Source organism: Chiloscyllium plagiosum, unplaced genomic scaffold (genome assembly GCF_037043375.1).
Source record: "Chiloscyllium plagiosum isolate Xiang-an unplaced genomic scaffold, Cpla_swu_hap1 HiC_scaffold_10, whole genome shotgun sequence".
NCBI lineage: Eukaryota > Metazoa > Chordata > Chondrichthyes > Orectolobiformes > Hemiscylliidae > Chiloscyllium > Chiloscyllium plagiosum.
The window spans coordinates 62,646,433-62,667,818 of NW_028270148.1; the positions used below are offsets into that span (position 1 = coordinate 62,646,433).

Sequence of the window (21,386 nt, forward strand, 5' to 3'; positions counted from 1 at the left end):
CCCTATTTTACACACTTTCGACTCTACAAAGCAGGGATATCAAAATGGGCCCAGATTTCAGCCAATTTGGAGATCCACTGTGTTGTGGTACAAACATAGAAAATCCCTGGACACGGAAGTCCTACCCTTCCCATACTTCTTTTCCAATGTTTGCAGGGCTGTCTCCCGAGACAAATAGCCCACACTTCATGTATGCATAGTTCCACAAGACTGATGGCCATCAAAATGATCAATGTGTCCTTTTAAATCCTGTTTGTACAGAACCCAGAATGCACAGGACACCTCAGGTTGTTTTCAGTGCAATTTTTTTTAGATGGCCACGATCCACTTTAGGAGTCAGGGTTCCCCTTTGGATCTGGTCCAAGGACACCTTGGGGCGTGTCATGCATCGTTTGCAGAATGAGGGAACCAAGTACTCTTTGGCAGTGGGATGTGATTACAAGATTTTTAAGAACTTATATAGGTTTATAAAATCATGTGGGGCACAGATAAGGTGAATAGCACAGCTCTTATCCCTAGGGCATAATTTTAAGGTGAGGGGAGAAAGATTTAAAAGGGACCTGAGGGACAGCTTTTTCACAAAGAGAGTGGTTTGTATGTGGAATGAAGTGCCAGAGGAAATGAAAGATGTAGGTACAGTTACAACATTTAAAAGACATTTGGGCAAGTACATGAATAGGAAAGGTTTAGAAGGATAAGTGTCAAATGCAGACAAATGGGACTTGTTTACTTTGGGAAACTTGGTTAGCATGGACAAGTTGTACTGAAGGGTCTGTTTCTGTGCCTTGTGACTCTACGACTCCATAAGTAAGTTCAAAGATTCATCAAGTTAAAAAAATCTATTTAGTGATCCAAACAAAATCTAGCACAGCAATTTTCAAGTGGTTGAATGAAAGAAAAATGTTTTATTTATTTCAGTGTTGAAAGTGGAGCTTTTCTAAAATATGTTTGCATTGATATGGTACTAAAATATCTCAAGGTATTTAACAATATTTGAAATTAGGATTATCCTTCTGGTTGCATGTTCACATGTCCAACATGTCCACTGAAAGGAATAAAGCCAATAATAATACATATGTAATAACCAGGTGCCCTTTTTGAGACACAGCTAAGGACACTAGTTCCTTTCAGAGGGTCATTAGTATGTGGATTTCTCTTCTGTACAAAGCAGTGAACGCTTGATCATTTAAGTTATTCAAGACAGAATTCGATAGATCTTGACGGTCAAGGCAGCCAAGACCTATGTGGTCAGACAGAAAAATTGAGTTATAAGACCATGTCCAAATCTAACCATGACTTTATTCAAAGGCCCAGCAGTACGAGGGGCCGAATAGCCTGCTCCCACTCCTAAATCCATATGTATCTAAAAACATTTTTGACGTAACGAGAGCAATATCCAGAGAAATGCCACCTTTAATATTAAGGCCGGCAATATGGTTAACAGAATAACAACGTATTTATACAATATGTCATAATCAGCACTATGACCATGGGCTTTCCTGGCTAATGTTCAGAAAGACGACTTCAGATTGGTACCGCACAAGATCATCTCGGGCTTCTACAATGAGATGACGTGCCTCCCGATTGACGTTGAAAAAAAAATCAAGTTACTGTCAGCGATGAGGCTCGTTGGTTGTCATGGAAACAGACTTGGAATAGTTTGCATCCGGGGACATGGGCGTCCTGCTGCTCAGCTGAGCCGCCTTCCTTTCGGCTTTGGGAAAATGGAAGAGTGGATGGTGGAGGGAATTGCTGGCTTTCTCAGCAGTTCATGTTGGACTATTCCAATCACCGATTTCATCGAACAAAACTGTGCAGGTGAGAAGCTATACATTTCCGGTTATTTTCTTTCGTTGGTGGGTTTTAAAGATTGTTTTAGCGGGTTGTGATTTAGGGCTTTAGGCCTTCTGCGATGTGTCAACAGATTTTCTCGTTCACGGTGATGTGCTGCTTGGGGTTAATCTGCGTTATCATCGTTTTAATATATGCTGACGTATTTACTCAATCTTAAAGCCTTTACTGCGAACACTGAAATAGCAGATTTTATAGGGGTCATGATTTCAGGGAAACTGGGGTAAATACTTGTTTTTTTATTTCAGTTTTTGATGATGAAGAGGAAAATAAATTATCTTATACAGAAATCCATCAGGATTACAAGGATTTGGTGAGTTCGTTTGTTTGCATCAGGTGCAGTTTACTACAATTTGTGAAATTACCTGTTGTGATTTCCTTGTTGCAGTCCCCCGACGTTTCAAAAAAGCAGAGTCCAACAGAATAAATCAGCTGTCAGAAAATAAGTGGCATTTCTTATGGAAAATGCGACTTTCTTGCTGAAGTGTAAAGATAACTTGGTGAAAATTTCCTTTGGGGCACGAATGGCAAAGACTTCCTATACTTTAAAATTAAGTACTTATTCAAACTTTTCACTGTGTGCTTTAATCCATTAAAATATTACGCAATCTCATCCTTAGATTGCGAACTGATTATGGGAAATATTATTGGACTATCCTTTTAAAAATATTACAAATAAAATAAACATGATAGTGATCTGCAAAAGTGAACAAACAATGCAGACATATTTAACCAAAATAGCAGATTCTATGATCATCCTACATTCTTTATTCCCTTGTTTCTCACTTCTGACATTTATAGTTTCTCTCAACTGCCCTGCAACCTTCTGATCTACCTTTAGCTGTTACACTATTTCCAGTAAATTTCTGATATTTCCTCTAATTACACTGCTGATCATGTAGCTTCCTTTGATATTGTAAAGAATGTCCTGTTTGATGCTCTCTAAACATCTTCTGCCCCTATTACAACACTGAAATAATCCTTATCAGAATGCAAAAAATACACTGTTGTGTGATATCCCTCCTCATCCTCTTGACCAGTGGACAGTCTTCGACATTCACAACAGCCTTCTCCAATGCCTCCCTTCTCTTCTACAAAGTTGAGTGAGGTTCCATTCTTATCCAAGGAGAAAGTGAGGACTGCAGATGCTGGAGATCAGAGCTGAAAATGTGTTGCTGGAAAAGCGCAGCAGGTCAGGCAGCATCCAAGGAACAGGAGAATCGAAGTTTCGGGCATAAGCCCTTCTTCATTCCTGACCTGCTGCACTTTTCCAGCAACACATTTTCAGCTCCATTCTTATCCATCCAGTTGTAGCAATTGAATTTACAGCAATGGTTTATTTTCCTACTTTGGAATAGTTACTTTCTGGAGTCTATCCTTAGCCTCTTCTAATTTTACACCAAGTACTGCAAATGGATGGTATGATCGAAAATACTATTTCAAATTTTATGTATGTACTGGTGATATCCAGTTCTGTCTCATTGCTACCTTTCTTATCTTCCTCCACTGCATTGTATAATCTCTGTCATCCAGTGAATTTGATTAACTGAAATTTTCTTCATTTAAATATTTTGTGTCTACAAAGGGCTCAATGTTCTGGAAGTTTCTTGCCGAATGTCTCTCTCAAATTCTGTCCTCTTATAAGAAACTCCTCAATACTGACCAACTCTTTTGGTCACCTGTTCCAATATCATCATCTGTTTGTCATTGTTGTTATTTAGTCTGCTAAAATTTCTGTGAAGCATCTTCGAATATTTTACAGCTTTGACTTTACCATATAAATATATGTTAATATATATTGTTGTGGTTCTGTTCGCCGAGCTGGAAGTTTTTGTTGCAAACGTTTCGTCCCCTGGCTAGGCGACATCATCAGTGCTTGGGAGCCTCCTGCGAAGCGCTTCTTTGATGTTTCCTCCAGTGTTTATAGTGGTCTGTCCCTGCCGCTTCGGTTGTCAGTTTCAGCTGTCCGCTGTAGTGGTTGGTATATTGGGTCCAGGTCGATGTGTTTGTTGATGGAGTTTGTGGATGAATGCCATGCCTCTAGGAATTCCCTGGCTGTTCTCTGTCTGGCTTGCCCCACGATAGTAGTGTTGTCCCAGTCGAATTCATGTTGCTTGTTGTCTGCGTGTGTGGATACTAAGAATAGCTGGTCGTGTCGTTTCGTGGCTAGTTGATGTTCATGTATGCGGATTGCTAGCTGTCTTCCTGTTTGTCCTATATAGTGTTTAGTGCAGTCCTTGCATGGTATTTTGTACACTACATTCGTCTTGCTCATGTTGGGTATCGGGTCCTTCGTTCTGGTGAGTTGTTGTCTGAGCGTGGCTGTTGGTTTGTGTGCCGTTATGAGTCCTAGGGGTCGTAGTAGTCTGGCAGTCAGTTCCGAGATGCTCCTGATGTATGGTAGTGTGGCTAGTCCTTTTGGTTGTGGTATGTCCTCGTTCCGTGGTCTTTCTCTTAGGCATCTGTTGATGAAGTTGCGCGGGTATCCGTTTTTGGTGAATACCTTGTATAATGTAATATATATTACATTATTTTAATTTGATTACTAATATTAAAGCATACTCTCCTGTTTATTTTTCTCCTCATCCTAATGATAGTTTAGATAATAGGCAAATTTCTAAAATAAAAGATTGTATGAATGGAAATGCTGGAAGTATATAACTGCTCAAACAGTATCTTTAAGCAGGAAAGATTCTTCAGATAATAGCTGTTTTTTTCTCTTTATGGTTTTGTTTCAGAATGCTCTAATTTCAAGTATTTCATTTTATACTTCCACTAAAAATCCACTAACAGTAACTTCTTTTTGAAAATACAGTTTTTGAAATGATAAGGTGATTTGTTTATAGTATTTAACTATACATTCTGCAGTTCAATCTCATAAACAAGTTAAATTGTTCATGGTGTAGTAATAGTTAAATAACATAACATAAAATACTTTTCTAGTTAAATTGTGGTACATCTAAGAAATAGAAAATGCTCTAAATACTCAGCTGTTCAGGCAGCATCTGTGGAGGTCAATTCTTCATAAATTTATTTTGGATAGCCAGGGTAACTCTTCAAAGAGCTGAGGTACCTCTGTACTTATTGACCCAAGACACCTGGATACATGTAGTAATTCTTGATGGGTTGGGGGTTCTGGTACTCTGTGGAATTATTAATGTTTCAGGCTTGTGATGATTCGCTAACAGCATTTTGTATTTATAGTTTCAGATTTCCCTCAAAGGCACTATTTTGCTTTTGTATTTGTTAAAACCTTTTTTTTTGTGCATTTATAAAGTAAGGACAATTTTTATATGTATGTTGAACATGTGTTCGTGGACATGACTATAAAAACACACAAATGTTCTTTTGATGTCGTGTTTGTTTTTAACTTGTTAAAAAGTATGCATAGATACTTCAGGGGAAAATTAATAATATTGTTATTCAGCTGTTAAGAATGGGGTCATATGGAGTCATAATAAAAAAATCCTGCCATTGTATGACAAATCTTTTTGACAATTGTTGACAAGTAGAGGAGCCCTTTGTGACATTTCCTTGAGTTGCCTGGTAGCTAATAGTAACCTTGCAGTGATGTGATCAAAGTAAGGTCAAACATACGATTGAAATTTGTCCTTACTGACAATACTTGTTCAATAATTGTTTATGCTCTTCACCAAAGTGCTCTTCTTCCCAAGTTATTTTTTTGGCACAATGCACTTCAGTAGATATAGACTGTGCGTTTCTAGCAATTGTAATTAAAAAGAACATCCCAAGGCAAATCAAATGAAATTCCCTGTAATGTAATTTGTTTTATTTCTTTATGAAATTATGTAGCCAGAACAAATTTATTGTATATGTTCAATTTCACATAGACCAAAACAGCCATAAACCTAAATGTTAATATGGCAAATGTTGTATAAAGGTACATCATGATTTTACTTTTTTATGCTATGCTCCAATCCAGAAAATTCTGGAATCCTGCTTTTCCACATTCAGCAATTTACACACATTTATCTTCAGGCCTCTACTACTGCGCCACTTATAGAATCCTTTATTTTATATTGCTTATTCTTTCGATTAAAAGTTATGACTCCACTCTACTTTGCTTAAAATTTTATTTGCCATGGAGAGAAGTGATATTATTGCTGGACTGTTAATCCAGAGACTCAGATAATGTTCTGGGGTCCTGGGTTCACATGCCACCATGGATCATGGAGTCTGCTTAAGTGAACTTGGCTGTCTAATCTCTTTTTTGTCTTTAAGTTTATCCCTTAACCATACCTGTCTGTCTGACGTTGTGTGTGTTGGGGGAGGGTAGAATCAAAGACGTTTTGGTTTAAATCATTGACATTAATCAGTTTACCTTGTCATTAAACCTTGCTCCACTCAAGCTACTGTCTTATTTATAAAATATAAATTTTTTAAAGCTACATAAACCTGGTGTCTGGAATTGATTATTCACAAAGTCTGGTACCAGTTATTTGTACAATTTGTACAACTGGTTAGGAGCCATTAGGGTCAGTTTTAAGGTCATTTGAATGTTTTAATTTTAACAATGTTGTGAATACAGGAATAGGGAGGCTGGTTTGATTTGGCTTTCTGTCTTCCTGTCGTAACAATATTCTGTCAAAACTTAGAGTCAAAGAGTCGTGGAGATGTACAGCATGGAAACAGACCCTTCGGTCCAACTCGTCCATACCGACCAGATTTCCCAACCCAATCTAGTCCCAGCTGCCAGCACCCGACCCCTTTCCCTCCAAACCCTTCCTATTCATATATCCATCCAGATGCCTTTTAAATGTTGCAATTGTACTAGCCTCCACCACTTCCTCTGGCAGCTCATTCCATACACATATCATCCTCTGCGTGAAAAAGTTGGCCCTTAGGTCTCTTTTATATCTTTCCCCTCTCACCCTAACCTATGCCCTCTAGTTCTGGACTCCCTCACCCCAGGGAAAAATACTTATTTATCCTATCCATGCCCCTCATAATTTTATAAACCTCTATCAGGTCACTTATCTGAGCCTTTACAGTAAAACTTTAATGAAGATTGTCATGTTTCAAAATTTGAGACTATTTAACATGAAAGAGATTTCTGATTTCAGCTTTTAGATTTGTGATTTTATGATGGTTTCAAGATTTCAATTTTTTCATCAAGATACAACATCCATTTTTAGTATCTTGATAAGTAGGCATATTCCACTGAAAAAACATGACAATAGATATTTTTATGAACTTGCAAGCTAATAAGCCACCATTAAAATTCAGAGTTTTAATAACATTTTATATTAGTGCAAATGATTATTCTTTTAGATGATTCAAACCAGTGTCAATATTTGACATGTGAACTGAAGAAGGGCTTATGCCCGAAACGTCGATTCTCCTGTTCCCTCGATGCTGCCTGACCTGCTGCGCTTTTCCAGCAACACATTTTCAGCGATGTGAAACTAGGGCAATCCACGCCAATAATCTCAATTGAAATTGTTTTGAAGGCATCTACTTTGAAAATGTTAAGTTTAACAGCACACTGTCAAAAAGTGTCATGCTGGAAAAGCACAGCTGCTCAGTCAGCACCTGAGGAACAGGAGAATCGACATTTTGAGCATAAGCTCTTCATCACACTGGCCAAGAAGCGGTCAATCAATCAATACTTGACGTTGGTACACATCAAAAGAAAGAGGGAAACCATTGGACACAAGGATAATTGCACCATTCAGTTATTTATGGCTTTAGTAGGTTCACAGTAATAGCTGTGTTCACTAAGAAGGTGGTATTTGCTTGAAAAAAGTTTATTCATTTATTATTAACCTGCATATAACTTAATCTGCCTTTTTAATGGTAGCTGTCATTTTTGAAAGACTATGAAATAAGTGTCAAAGCAGTTCAGTTCTTTTTCCATATTGCAACATCACAAGTAGCTGATGATTTCAATTTTCTAGCAATACAGATAACTCTGCATTATTGACATTTAGGTTGAATTTTTCTTATTGTGGTGAGGAAGTATGATTCGAAGTAGCCTGAAATCAGAAGTTCTGCTCCTGAATATGACATTTCACATTTTCTTGGCGACAGCGATGGAATCAGGCTGGGAATTGCGCATGTAAAGCATATGGTTGGGTTTATGACTCATGTGGATAGAAGATTGTTTTCTGCTGGCCAAGCAGACGGGTTATAAAACTAGTCATTGTCTGATTGACAAGATGTAATGAATGGAAGTCCTTGCTGGGCCTCAACTTCTTAAAATTTATCTCAATACTTAGATGAGGGAAGGGAAGACATGGTGGCAAAGTTTTCTGACGGTACCAAAACAGGTAAGAAAGTATTAGATTAGATTAGATTACTTACAGTGTGGAAACAGGCCCTTCGGCCCAACAAGTGCACACCGACCCGCCGAAGCGTAACCCACCCATACCCCTACATTTACCCCTTTTACCTAACACTACGGGCAATTTAGCATGGCCAATTCACCTGACTTGCACATCTTTGTGACTGTGGGAGGAAACCGGAGCCCCCGGAGGAAACCCACGCAGACACGGGGAGAACGTGCAAACTCCACACAGTCAGTCGCCTGAGTCGGGAATTGAACCCGGGTCTCTGGCGCTGCGAGGCAGCAGTGCTAACCACTGTGCCACCGTGCCGCCCATAAGTATGTTGTGATGAAGAAGAGGTGACTCATTGAAGTGTAATATATCCTGACTGGCCTTGACAAAATGGATGTAGGGATTATGAGACTTGTGGGTAAGTTCAGAATGAGGAGTCATATTTTAAAATTAGGCACCTCTCTTTTAGGGCAGAGTTAAGGAGAAGTTTTTCTGTCAAAAGGTAGTGTCAATTTAGAACTCTCAGCCTCAAAGCAGTGGAGAAAAGATTATTTACTATTGTTTTTAAGGCAGAGATAGATTTATTCCTTTATCTAACAAGCATTTCAGGCTGTTGGAGTAATATGGTAATTTGAAATTCAAAACACAAACAAATCAGCCATGATCTTATTAAACTTTGGAGAAGACTTAAGTTGAGAAGGCTTAAATTATCTCCTTCTGCCCCTATTTCATACATTTGTATGCAAGTTTTATGGCGGCAGCTGACCACTGAATTAGGATTTTAGCAATACTATGGCAGGGAACCTGGAACGTGCACATAGAGCTGTGAAGAGCATGTCTAAATTTTGTGGGTTTGATTGGATAGCCAAATAAAGACCCCGATGGATGTGGTCCTGAGACACCTTTGCAGAAGGTGTCTGGTATACTTTGCAGTGACAGGGTACTCTTTGTGGGGAATTAAGGTACACTTAAAGGGTTGGGTAACTTTGTGGGGGAGGACATTTGGTTTCTAATGGATTATTAATAGTAGAGAAGATTGTACTGTAAAATGTGTGTAAACGTCTGTTAGATGTGTCAAGGGCTGTTGAGAAGTATGAGAACTGAGTGAGAAGAAGTATAAAAGTAAATTTTATAAATGAGAAATAAGTTTCTCAATGTAGTCTGCATTATGGAATTTTAATATATAGAACTTTTTTTTTCTTTTGTGTGCACTGGTACAAATGGATGCTGGCTGATTTGCCATGGTGAAGGGAAAAGGATAGTAGGAAAAAACATGCATTGGCTTGAGTAGACAGTAAGTTAGAATAGGGGATATGAGGCAGTTTGTGGGATGAGTAGAGGAGGATAGGATGATGTAGGTGGTTTGAGTTGCCATAGAAAATGGGTAGACGGGTAGCAAGGATATTAAGCATTATGGAAATGGATAGAAAGCATTAAGTTGGCATTGATCAATATGGGGCCTGTTTGGAGGCAATGGGGATATAGTGCAGACTGCAGAAGAATTTTTTTCTGTTTTATTCTTTTTATGTAATTTTTGGATATAGTGTTGGAGTCCGCAGGTAGACTTTCTGCCTAATCCACCTTGAAACCTTGCAGTCCCCTCAATTTTTGCCTGGTTTCTAACCCCAACTTCTAACCCCAACAAATGCAACACTCCAATTTTGAGGTCAGTCTGGACCTCAAAAACAAGACAGAGTATTCTGTCTTTCTTAAACTTAACATCACTCAAGAAAAGTTAAATAATTATAAATGTGCTCTAATTCATGGCAAATTAAATTAAACCATTGACTTACCACTGACACCCCACAACTAAATTCCCCACCAATTCTTGACATTCCTCGATCTCTGACACTCACCAGCCTCAACCCGACACTACTATATCGCTTTACACTGATCACCCAAACCTCCTGCTCTCCCTGACCTGGCAGGATCCACCCCTCTATGATTCAACATCATAGGACCTGACACTCCACAAACTCCAAACCAAAAAGCCACTCCCAAATCTGACCTAACACTCCCAGTCAAACTTCATACCCATCCATTTAATTTGGACCACAGGCACCTTGTCCATTTAGTCTCTAAAGCCTCCTTTCAATTTAGCACCCTATCCTCTTACCCTCCTGCACCTTAGCCTCTCCCACCCACCTCCAACCCTAACCCTCACTTAACTTACATACTTGCCTTTTTACAGTAGCATTCAAAGTGTCTGCTGGGCATTTAAATTCTACGAATATGGGCACTCAGTGCTGTAAAAGCATGTGTGATTTTATGCGATTTATCTCCTGTGCTGGATTTGGGAATACTTGGACAGGTTGTAATAGAAGGCCTTTATTTAGAAATCTCCAGTCCAGAAATTATCAAAATGTAAGAGTTTTTTGTTTAATCTGATCAACATCAGAAATAAAATTTCTGACCCTGATTAGGGATTTTGGGCCACGACTCACAACTTTTGATGATTTATTGGTATCTAGTAATTTTCTTGTTACCTTTTGATGCTAAGAATGATGCACCAGGGCTCAGTGCTGGAACTTCAAATGTTTTATTACTTAAATAAATTACTTGATGAAAGGCCTGAAGATATGGTTGCTGAATTTACTGATGATGCAAAAATAGATAGGAGGGTAAGTTGTGAAGAGCACTTTCAGATATTAAAGAGGAATATAGATGGGTTAAGTGAGTGGGCAAAGATTTGGGAAATGGAATTAGGGGAAGGATGGAAATCCACAAGTGCTACTGGCTTGGGCACTTCATCCACGCACAGCAGGTCCACTGCCCAGTCTCCAACCTCCTGTTTCTGGATCAGTGGTGCTGGAAGAGCATAGCAATTCAGGCAGCATCCAACGAGCAGCGAAATCGACGTTTCGGGCAAAAGCCCTTCATCAGGAATAAAGGCAGAGAGCCTGAAGCGTGGAGAGATAAGCTAGGGGAGGGTGGGAGTGGGGAGAGAGTAGCATAGAGTACAATGGGTGAGTGGGGGAGGAGATGAAGGTGATAGGTCAGGGAGGAGAGGGTGGAGTGGATAGGTGGAAAAGGAGCTAGGCAGGTCGGACAAGTCCGAACAAGTCAAGGGGACAGTGCGGAGCTGGAAGTTTGAAACTAGGATGAGGTGGGGGAAGGGGAAATGAGGAAGCTGTTGAAGTCCACATTGATGCCCTGGGGTTGAAGTGTTCCGAGGCGGAAGATGAGGCGTTCTTCCTCCAGGCGTCTGGTGGTGAGGGAGCGGCGGTGAAGGAGGCCCAGGACCTCCATGTCCTCGGCAGAGTGGGAGGGGGAGTTGAAATGTTGGGCCACGGGGCGGTTTGGTTGAGTGGTGCGGGTGTTTCGGAGATGTTCCCTAAAGCGCTCTGCTAGGAGACGCCCAGTCTCCCCAATGTAGAGGAGACCGCATCGGGAGCAACGGATACAATAAATGATATTAGTGGATGTGCAGGTAAAACGTTGATGGATGTGGAAGGCTCCTTTAGGGCCTTGGATAGAGGTGAGGGAGGAGGTGTGGGCACAGGTTTTGCAGTTCCTGCGGTGGCAAGGGAAAGTGCCAGGATGGGAGGGTGGGTCGTGGGGGGGCGTGGACCTGACCAGGTAGTCACGGAGGGAACGGTCTTTGCGGAAGGCGAAAAGGGGTGGGGAGGGAAATATATCCCTGGTGGTGGGGTCTTTTTGGAGGTGGCGGAAATGTCGGCGGATGATTTGGTTTATGCTGAGGTTTGTAGGGTGGAAGGTGAGCACCAGGGGCGTTCTGTCCTTGTTATGGTTGGAGGGGTGGGGTCTGAGGGTGGAGGTGCGGGATGTGGATGAGATGCATTGGAGGGCATCTTTAACCACGTGGGAAGGGAAATTGCGGTCTCTAAAGATGCAAAAATGCCATCCCGTATTCCCAATTCCTCCGCCTCCGCCGTATCTGCTCCCAGGAGGACCAGTTCCACTATAGAACATACCAGATGGCCTCCTTCTTTAGAGACCGCAATTTCCCTTCCCACGTGGTTAAAGATGCCCTCCAACGCATCTCATCCACATCCCACACCTCCACCCCTCCAACCATAACAAGGACAGAACGCCCCTGGTGCTCACCTTCCACCCTACAAACCTCCGCATAAACCAAATCATCCGCCGACATTTCCGCCACCTCCAAAAAGACCCCACCACCAGGGATATATTTCCCTCCCCACCCCTTTCCGCCTTCCGCAAAGACCATTCCCTCCGTGACTACCTGGTCAGGTCCACGCCCCCCCACGACCCACCCTCCCATCCTGGCACTTTCCCCTGCCACCGCAGGAACTGCAAAACCTGTGCCCACACCTCCTCCCTCACCTCTATCCAAGGCCCTAAAGGAGCCTTCCACATCCATCAAAGTTTTACCTGCACATCCACTAATATCATTTATTGTATCCGTTGCTCCCGATGCGGTCTCCTCTACATTGGGGAGACTGGGCGCCTCCTAGCAGAGCGCTTTAGGGAACATCTCCGAGACACCCGCACCAATCAACCAAACCGCCCCGTGGCCCAACATTTCAACTCCCCCTCCCACTCTGCCGAGGACATGGAGGTCCTGGGCCTCCTTCACCGCCGCTCCCTCACCACCAGACGCCTGGAGGAAGAACGCCTCATCTTCCGCCTTGGAACACTTCAACCCCAGGGCATCAATGTGGACTTCAACAGCTTCCTCATTTCCCCTTCCCCCACCTCATCCTAGTTTCAAACTTCCAGCACCGCACTGTCCCCTTGACTTGTTCGGACTTGTCCGACCTGCCTAGCTCCTTTTCCACCTATCCACTCCACCCTCTCCTCCCTGACCTATCACCTTCATCTCCTCCCCCACTCACCCATTGTACTCTATGCTACTCTCTCCCCACCCCCACCCTCCCCTTGCTTATCTCTCCACGCTTCAGGCTCTCTGCCTTTATTCCTGATGAAGGGCTTTTGCCCGAAACGTCGATTTCGCTGCTCGTTGGATGCTGCCTGAATTGCTGTACTCTTCCAGCACCACTGATCCAGAATCTGGTTTCCAGCATCTGCAGTAATTGTTTTTACCTCCAACCTCCAGTGTCTAACAATTGCTCTATCCTGGCTCCTGACCTGCATACATCAGCTCCGCCCTAACTCATACATAGTGACCCTGCCCTGTCCCAAGTACAGCAGCCATCCTTGGACCAGAGGACCACAGCTCCATTCCCTACTGAAACACAGGACCCTCGTACCCCAGATATTGGACCCTCTATCCAGGGTCTTAAATGGAGTAAATCTGGAAAAATGTGAACTTGCAAAGAAGAATATAAAAGAAACATTTTATGTAAATGGCGAGAAATTGCAGAGCTCTGAGATGTAGAGGAATCTGGGTGGCCTAGTGCACAAATTGCAAAAGGTCTGCAGATACAGCAAGTAATTAAGATAGAAAATAATGTGTCACTGTGAGGGGAATTGAATACAAAAATAGGGAGGTTATGCTTCAGATACGTAGGGCATTGATGAGATCAAATCTGAAATACTGTGTACAGTGTTGGCTTTTTTAGTTAAGGATGTAAATACTTTGGAATCAGTTCAGAGGAAGTTAGCTAGCATGTACCATCAGCAAATGATGTAGCATTTTCTAATTGTGGAATGGATAGATTGTCTAATGAGGAAAGGTTGTTCAGGCTAGGTTTGTATTTGCTGGAGTTTAAAATAGTATGAGGCAGCTTTGTTGAAACAGATAAGATCCTGAGAGGTCTTGATAAGGTGGTGTGGAAAGGATGTGTTCTCTTGTGGGAAAGTCTAGAACTATGCATCACTGTTTCAAAATAAGGGGTTTCCAATTAAAACTGAGAAAATGATCATTTTCTTTCTCACAGGGAGTCATGAATCTTTGGAATGCTCTTCCTCAAAATGTGACGGAAGGTAGTATTTTAATATGTTAAGGCTGAGGTGGATAGATTTTTGATGATTAAGGAGGTGAAAGTTTAATTGGGATAGATGGAAATGAGGAGTAATCAGATCAGCCTTGGGTTAATGGGTATAAAGGATACGTTCACTTTTTATTGGTATCCAATTTCTTTTGCCAAAATGTAAGAATTAAACAACTTTGCAAGTTTTGTGCTGTGGAATTTCCATTAAATTTACAATAAAAATACTTGTATGTCTTGTTGAAAATGGTATTTTCTTAAAAATCAGTTTTAAATGATCAAATGAAAGATGCTGCACAGTGTCAATCTTCCAGCGACCATCTATAATTCAAGTCCATTTCACACAATTAGAATATGCTACGTCATTTGCTGGAAAATTAATGGCATGCTAACTGCCATTGCTTTTTTAAATGTGTGCATCAGCTGGTAAACTTAGGGGTCTATAAGACAGTTCATGAGTGTGAATCTCCAGAACTTCTGATGGTTATGTGCTGATCTGTTTTTTGATACTTGATGCTGGCCTGTAGGCTCTCCCGCCTGACAATTGGTGAACATTCTTGAGCCACCTAAAATGTTTAGATTTCACTCAGGCATGTTTTGGAATTTCTTGGTGAGCGCATCTGCCTTTCAAGTTCTGTTCCCGTGATACCTGTCTTAAAATCCACTTATTTATTCAAGATTTAATCTCACCTTTTAACACTTCTTTGGTTTTAGCTTGACATAAATTTATTTCTAATAGCACAACATGCAATATCTTTGAATATTTTTCTGTGTTAAAAGACAATGCAACAGATCCTGGTGAAAAAATAATTGATCTGCAAGTTCAGATGGCTAAGGGACATACCATGAGTTTATGAATCTCTAGAATTGGCTGATTGACTTCCATCACTTCACTTCTTCAGGCTCATGCCCGAAATGTCGATTCTCCTGCTCCTTGGATGCTGCCTGACCTGCTGTGCTTTTCCAGCAACACATTTTCAGCTCTGATCTCCAGCATCTGCAGTCCTCACTTTCTCCTCCTTCCATCACTTCACTCTTTGCTTTGCACAAGTGACACCTCACCCTTGACCTCCCTATTATTTTTAAGAAGTTTCTGGATTTGTACAATAATTTCCTATTAAAGAAGTACATTATTTTGTCCTGAACAATATCAAGTTGCTGCTGTTCTCTTAGCCTAACTCTCATGCTTACATATGCAGAGTCTTGCATTACACTGCTGACATGTGTTCTTCACCTGGCGAGAGATGAGTTGAAATTGTGTCTGGTTAATTGCTAGCCTCCAACTTAGAAGTGCAGGCCTCCATTTTAAAGGGCGTCACAAAGTTAGTCTCTCGATACTGATGAAACCTAAAGTACTGATGGTGCCTGATTCAGCCACAGGGATGCAAATGAATGACAAAGTTAGGTATTGGCATTTTGTCTTGTTGGGATTAAGCATCTCTTGGAGAAGCGATGCTTATGTAAATGGACACTTACCTGGTCAGGAACTCCCCAAGCATTTAATGCTGTGAGGTTAACAAATTTGCTTAGGTGAACTGCCTCTGTATTCATGATGATAAAGTTCTATGTAGATCACACCATTAACACCTGGACCTATTCCCAAGGAGGTCTCCCTCTTTTTATTTTGGTGGCATCTCTATCTGAGGTGACAGGCTGCCCTTTGTCATCTCATTATCTGATAAGGTGGCTCCTTTGGCAGCATCTGGACCCTCCGTTTGAATATCTCTCTGCTCTGTCATATTGTGCATCAAGTTACCACCATGCTCAAAACTCTTTCTACTGAGTTCTAGAGTGTTGCTCACTGCATTTTCAACACCAATACTGACTTGATATCGGTCCTTGTCTGTAAGTGGCTAATGTTGTAGTGACGTTGCAACTTTTTTGCTGGTTGCCACAAGGAAGTAAACAGCCCCTTTCTTAATGGGTATCCTTTATCCCAATAGCCAGCCATTTTTCTGAGGCTGAGGCAGCAAGAGCTAGTGTAGGTCTCACCAACCAAAGAGTACATCATTGAGGAAGTTGGTTGCATAGAAATTGAGGGCCATGGTGACTTTGAGTGCAACAGGTGGAGTATGGAGATCAGTTAATCAAGGTGCAATGTCTTCCTCCACCGATTCTAATATCTCTAATTATTTCTATTTTACCTCACAACCTTCATTTTCACTTTCTGTCCGTCATGGTTGAAGCAACTTTTTTGGCAAAGGTACACCCGTCATTCAGGGTAATATCTCCTCTTTCTCTTCCTGACTGCGTGCTTTGATTCTTCTGCCAGGGTATACTGGCTTTGGTCACATAATGATTCTGCTGCCCTTCCTCTTTTGCCCATATGTGGGAGACTTCAGCACCTGTAATTTTTTTAAACTTCCTTCCTTTGAAACATTCTTCTTCCAGTGAGCCTGACAGCATATCCTGCCAATGCACCAAAGCATTGACTGCCAATGCACCAAAGAATCCTAGAAAGCTCACATAGATCTGACTTCTTCTTTCACACTTCTCAGATTTTTAGGTTGGTGGTCTCTGCAGACAATTTAACTTAAGCCTTCAGGAGCAGTTGTGTCTCCATCATAAACTTCTGGATCCCACATTGCAGATTAAGGCTATCGGAAGAGCAAATGTTGGGTTTGTTTGCATAGACTAATTTCAAAAATAGGTACTGTAGATTAGTATTTTGTGACTGCGCCATTTCTTTCTTGCCCTGTCTCTGTCTCCCACCTGGTATCTGCTGGAAATGGACTTGGGGTTTCCTCATTCAAGTCACGCCAAACCATTTTTGAATGTCTGCTGAGTTATCCTGATTCAATGAAGATCTGCACCATTAAGTTTTTTTAAAGAAATGTCTTTAATTTCTCTCTAAAAATAAAGATGTTTGAATATTTATTTCAGTTGACTGATATTCGTGGTACTTCGCTGCTGTGTATTGTAATTGTTTTGTAATTTACTATATCTTTCCATTCTAATATTCTTAATTCACCAATTGTTATGTAATAATTACCAACCTAGGTCTATTTATATTGTACAACTACCTTCACTGGATTCATGTTCCAGCTATCTTTGTTCTAGTTTAGATGGCAATCCTAGGCCCTTCTGTGTTATGATCAACTAAATTGTTTGGTATAATGTGTATTTTGAAGGCATAGGAATCAGGTTGTCTTCTCACAGTAAATTTATAATTTCCTTATAATTCATATAGAAATGGGAACTACTTATTATGAGAATATGCATCCATGGTGGTATGTTTACTAATAGTCTTGTGCCTTAAGCAACAGATCAATTGTGTCCACTAGTCACATGGAGACCTTTAAGGAATACCAGCGATGAGAAATTTCTGCTGTTTGATGGAGTTCTGAATTTTGAATAATGGAATTCTAAACTTTAATTTTGTTTTGACCGTTGTCTCCCTTGAATATGGAACATAAAAAAATAGAACAATACAGCGCAGAACAGGCCCTTTGGCTCTCGATGTTGCGCCGACCCGTGAACTATTCTCAGCTCATCCCCCTACGCTATCCTCTCATCATCCATGTGCTTATCTAAGGATTGTTTAAACCTCCCTCATGTGGCTGAGTTGACTACATTAGCAGGAAGGGCATTCCACGCCCTTACCACTCTCTGCGTAAAGAACCTGCCTCTGATGTCTGTCTTAAATCTATCACCCCTCAATTTGTAGTTATGCCCACTTGTACAAGCTGACATCATCATCCTAGGAAAAAGACTTTCACTGTCTACCCTATCTAATCCTCTGGTCATCTTGTATGCCTCTATCAAATCCACTCTTAGCCCTCTTCTTTCCAATGAGAACAGACTAAGTCTCTCAGCCTTTCCTCATAAGACCTTCCCTCCAGACTAGGCAACATCCTGGTAAATCTCCTCTGCACCTTTTCCAATGCTTCCACATCCTTCCCGAAAAATGGCGACTAGGACTGTACACAATATTCCAAGTATGGCCGCACTAGTGTTTTGTATAGTTGCAGCATGATATTACTGCTCCAGAACGCAATCCCTCTATGAGTGAACACTGTATGCCTTCTTAACAGCACTATCAACCTGGGTGGCAACTTTCATGGATCTACGTACATGGACTCTAAGATTCCTCTGCACATCCACGCTACCAAGAATCTTTCCATTGACCCAGTACTCTGCCTTCCTGTTATTCTTCCCAAAGCGCATCACCTCACATTTAGCTGCGTTGAACTTCATTTGCCACCTCTCAGCCCAATTCCGCAGTTTATCCAAGTCCCCCTGCAACCTGTAACATTCTTCCAAATTGTCCACTAATCCACCAACTTTTGAGGTCTGTAAATTTACTAATCCATCCACCTATGCCTGTGTCTAAGTCGTTTATAAAAATGACAAACAGCAGTGGTCCCAAAACAGATTCTTGTGGCACAGCACTAGTAACTGGACTCGAGGCTGAATATTTTCCATCAACCACCATTTGCTGCCTTCTTTCAGAAAGCCAGTTTCTAATCCAAACTACTAAATCACCCTCAATTCCATGCCTCTGCATTTTCTCCAACAGCCAACCATGTGTAACCTGATCAAAGGCTTTACTGAAGTCCATGTATACCACGTCAACTGCCCTACCCTCATCTACATGCTTGGTCACCTTCTCAAAAAACTCAATGAGGCTTGTGAGACACGACCTGCCCTTGATGAAACCATGTTGACTATCTGAAATCAAATTGTTGCTTGCTAGATGATTAGAAATCTTATCTTTTACAATCCTTTCCAAAACCTTTCCTACAACAGAAGTAAGGCTCACTGGTCTATAATTACCTGGGTCATCTCTACTGCCCTTCTTTTTCTTCTTAGATTCTTAGATTCCCTACAGTGTGGAAACAGGCCCTTCAACCCAACAAGTCCACATTGACCCTCCGAAAAGCAACCCACCCAGACCCATTCCCTTAAATTTACCCCTGCACCTAACACTATGGGCAATTTAGCATGGTCAATTCACCTAACATGCACAGCTTTGGATTGTGGGAGGAAACCGGAGCACCCAGAGGAAACCCACGCAGACACTGGGAGAACATGCAAACTCCACACAGACAGCTGCCCGAGGCGAGAATTGAACCTGGGTCCCTGGCGCTGTGAGGCAGCAGTGCTAACCACTGAGCTTGAACAAGGGAACAACATTTGCAATCCTCCAGTCCTCTGGTACTAAACCTGTTGACAATGATGACTTAAATATCCAAACCAAAGGCTCTGCTATCTCCTCCCTAGCTTCCCAGAGAATCCTTAGATAAATCCCATCTGGCCCAGGGGACTTGTCTACTTAACTCCTTCTAGAATTGAAAACACCTGATCGTAAGTAACCTCAATCCTTTCTAATCTAATATCTCATACCTCCTTCCTCTCCTCTACAATATTCTCCTTTTCCTGAGTGAAAACCGATGAGAAATGTTTGCTTAGCACCTTTCCGATCTCCACAGGGTCCACTTTCAACTTCCCACTTCTGCCTTTGATGGCCCTATTCCTACCTTAGTCATCTTTTTATTCCTCACATACCTATAGAAAGCTTTAGGGTTCTCCTTTATTCTGTTCGCTAAAGACTGCTCGCGTCCTCTCTTTGCTTCTCTTAACTCTCACTTAAAATTCTTCCCAGCTGATCTGTAACTCTCCATTGCCTCATCAACATATAAGCCTCCTTCTTCTGCTTAACAAGAAATGCAATTTCTGTAGTAAACCACGGTTCCCTTACCTTATCACTTCCTCCCTGCTTGACAGAGACATACCTATCAAGGACACGCAATATCTGTTCCTTAAACCAGCTCCACATTTCCATTGTCTGCATCCCCTGCATTTTGCTACCCCATTCTTTGCTTCCTAATTCTTGCCTAATCACATTATAATTGCCCTTGCCCCATCGATAACCTGTGGCATGTACCTATCTCTTTCCACCGCTAAACTAAACATAACTGAATTATGGTTACTCTCTCCAAAGTGATCACCTACAACTAAATGAAACACCTGGCCTGGTTCATTGCCAAGCACCAGATCCAGGGTGGCCTCTCTCTTGTTGGCCCTTCGACATACTGTCAGGAAATCCTCCTGTACACATTGGACAAAAACTGATCCATCTGACGTACTGGATTTATGGGATTTCCAGTCAATGTTGGGGAAGTTAAAGTCCCCCAAAATGACCACTCTGTTTCTTTCACTCCTACCCAGAATAATTTTGCCAATCCTCTCTTCCACCTCCCTGGAACTCTGTGGAGGTCTATAGAAAACTCCAAGCAGTGTGACCTCTCCTCTCCTGTTTCTAACCTCAGCCCACACTATCTCAGTAGATGAGTCCTCGTCAAAAGTTCTCTCAGCCACCATTATAGTATCCTTGACTAACAAGGCCATGCCTCCCCCTCTTTTACCACCTTGCCTGTTCTTAATGAAAGATCTAAACCCTGGAACCTGCAACATCCACTTCTCACCTTTCCATGTCTCCGAAATGGCCACAACATCGAAGTCCCAGGTACCTATCCATACTGCTAGCTCACCTACCTTATTTCGGATACTTCTGGCATTGAAATAGACACACTTCAAACCAGTTTGCTGTCTGCCAGCACATTCCTGTGACCCTGAAATCCTGTCCCTGTCCTCCCTACTCTCATCCTCCTGTGCACTGCAACTACACTTCAGGTTCCCATCCCCCTGCTGAGCTAGTTTAAACTCACCCGACTAGCACCAGCAAATTTACCACCCAGGATATTAGTACCCCTCTGGTTCAAATGAAGACCGTCCTGTTTGTACATGTCCCACCTTCTCCAGAATGAGCCCCAATTATCCATGTACCTGAAACCCTCCCTTCTGCACCATCCTTGCAGCCACATGTTCAGCTGATATCTCTCCCTATTCCTTGACTCACTATCCCTTGGCACGGTTAACAACCAGAGGTAACAACTTTGTTTGTTCTAGCTCTCAGCTTCCACCCTAGCACCCTGAAATCCTGCCTTACATCCCATATGATTGCATCTGAATATGTGAAAGGAAGAGAGATTCCCAAAAAACCCAGGAAATTTCTACAATTAACAAAGGCTAGAAGCGAACGCAGGGGAGACATCACTTATCACACTAGGAGATCATGCCATGCTCCTAGCTACTTGATGGAAATGTGGGATTTGGTAGAACTGTGACAATTAGAAGGAAGCAACACAGCTCGGGTATGGCAAGACCAGGGGAGGATAGAACAGTGGAGCACAAGTCTAGACTGATTGAATCAGCAACTGGTGGCTTGCCTTCTTTAGTGTATTTGTTGTTTTTATCAAAAGTCTCAAGTTCTTGGGAGTAACGATCACCAATAGTCTGTCCTGGACTACTGACATTGATGCAACGGTCAAGGAGATACAATAATGCCACTTCTTTC

The 21,386-nt window shown here is 41.7% G+C and overlaps 1 protein-coding gene across 5 annotated transcripts in view; it reads left to right on the forward strand.

Annotated features, from left to right (window-relative positions):
- The first annotated feature begins 1,604 nt into the window (after positions 1-1,604).
- The window catches only part of cfap36 (cilia and flagella associated protein 36), a 133,105-nt gene continuing 113,323 nt past the window's right edge, over positions 1,605-21,386 (forward strand). For all 5 annotated transcript variants that reach the window (XR_015758453.1, XR_006312539.2, XM_043696015.2 and 2 more), the window contains exons 1-2: positions 1,605-1,818; positions 2,100-2,164. Coding sequence is in view for 3 of the 5 variants with exons in the window: in XM_043696015.2 (XP_043551950.2) it covers positions 1,620-1,818; positions 2,100-2,164 (264 nt within the window). In the remaining 2 variants the exon portion in view is untranslated. The remainder of the gene's footprint in view (positions 1,819-2,099; positions 2,165-21,386) is intronic.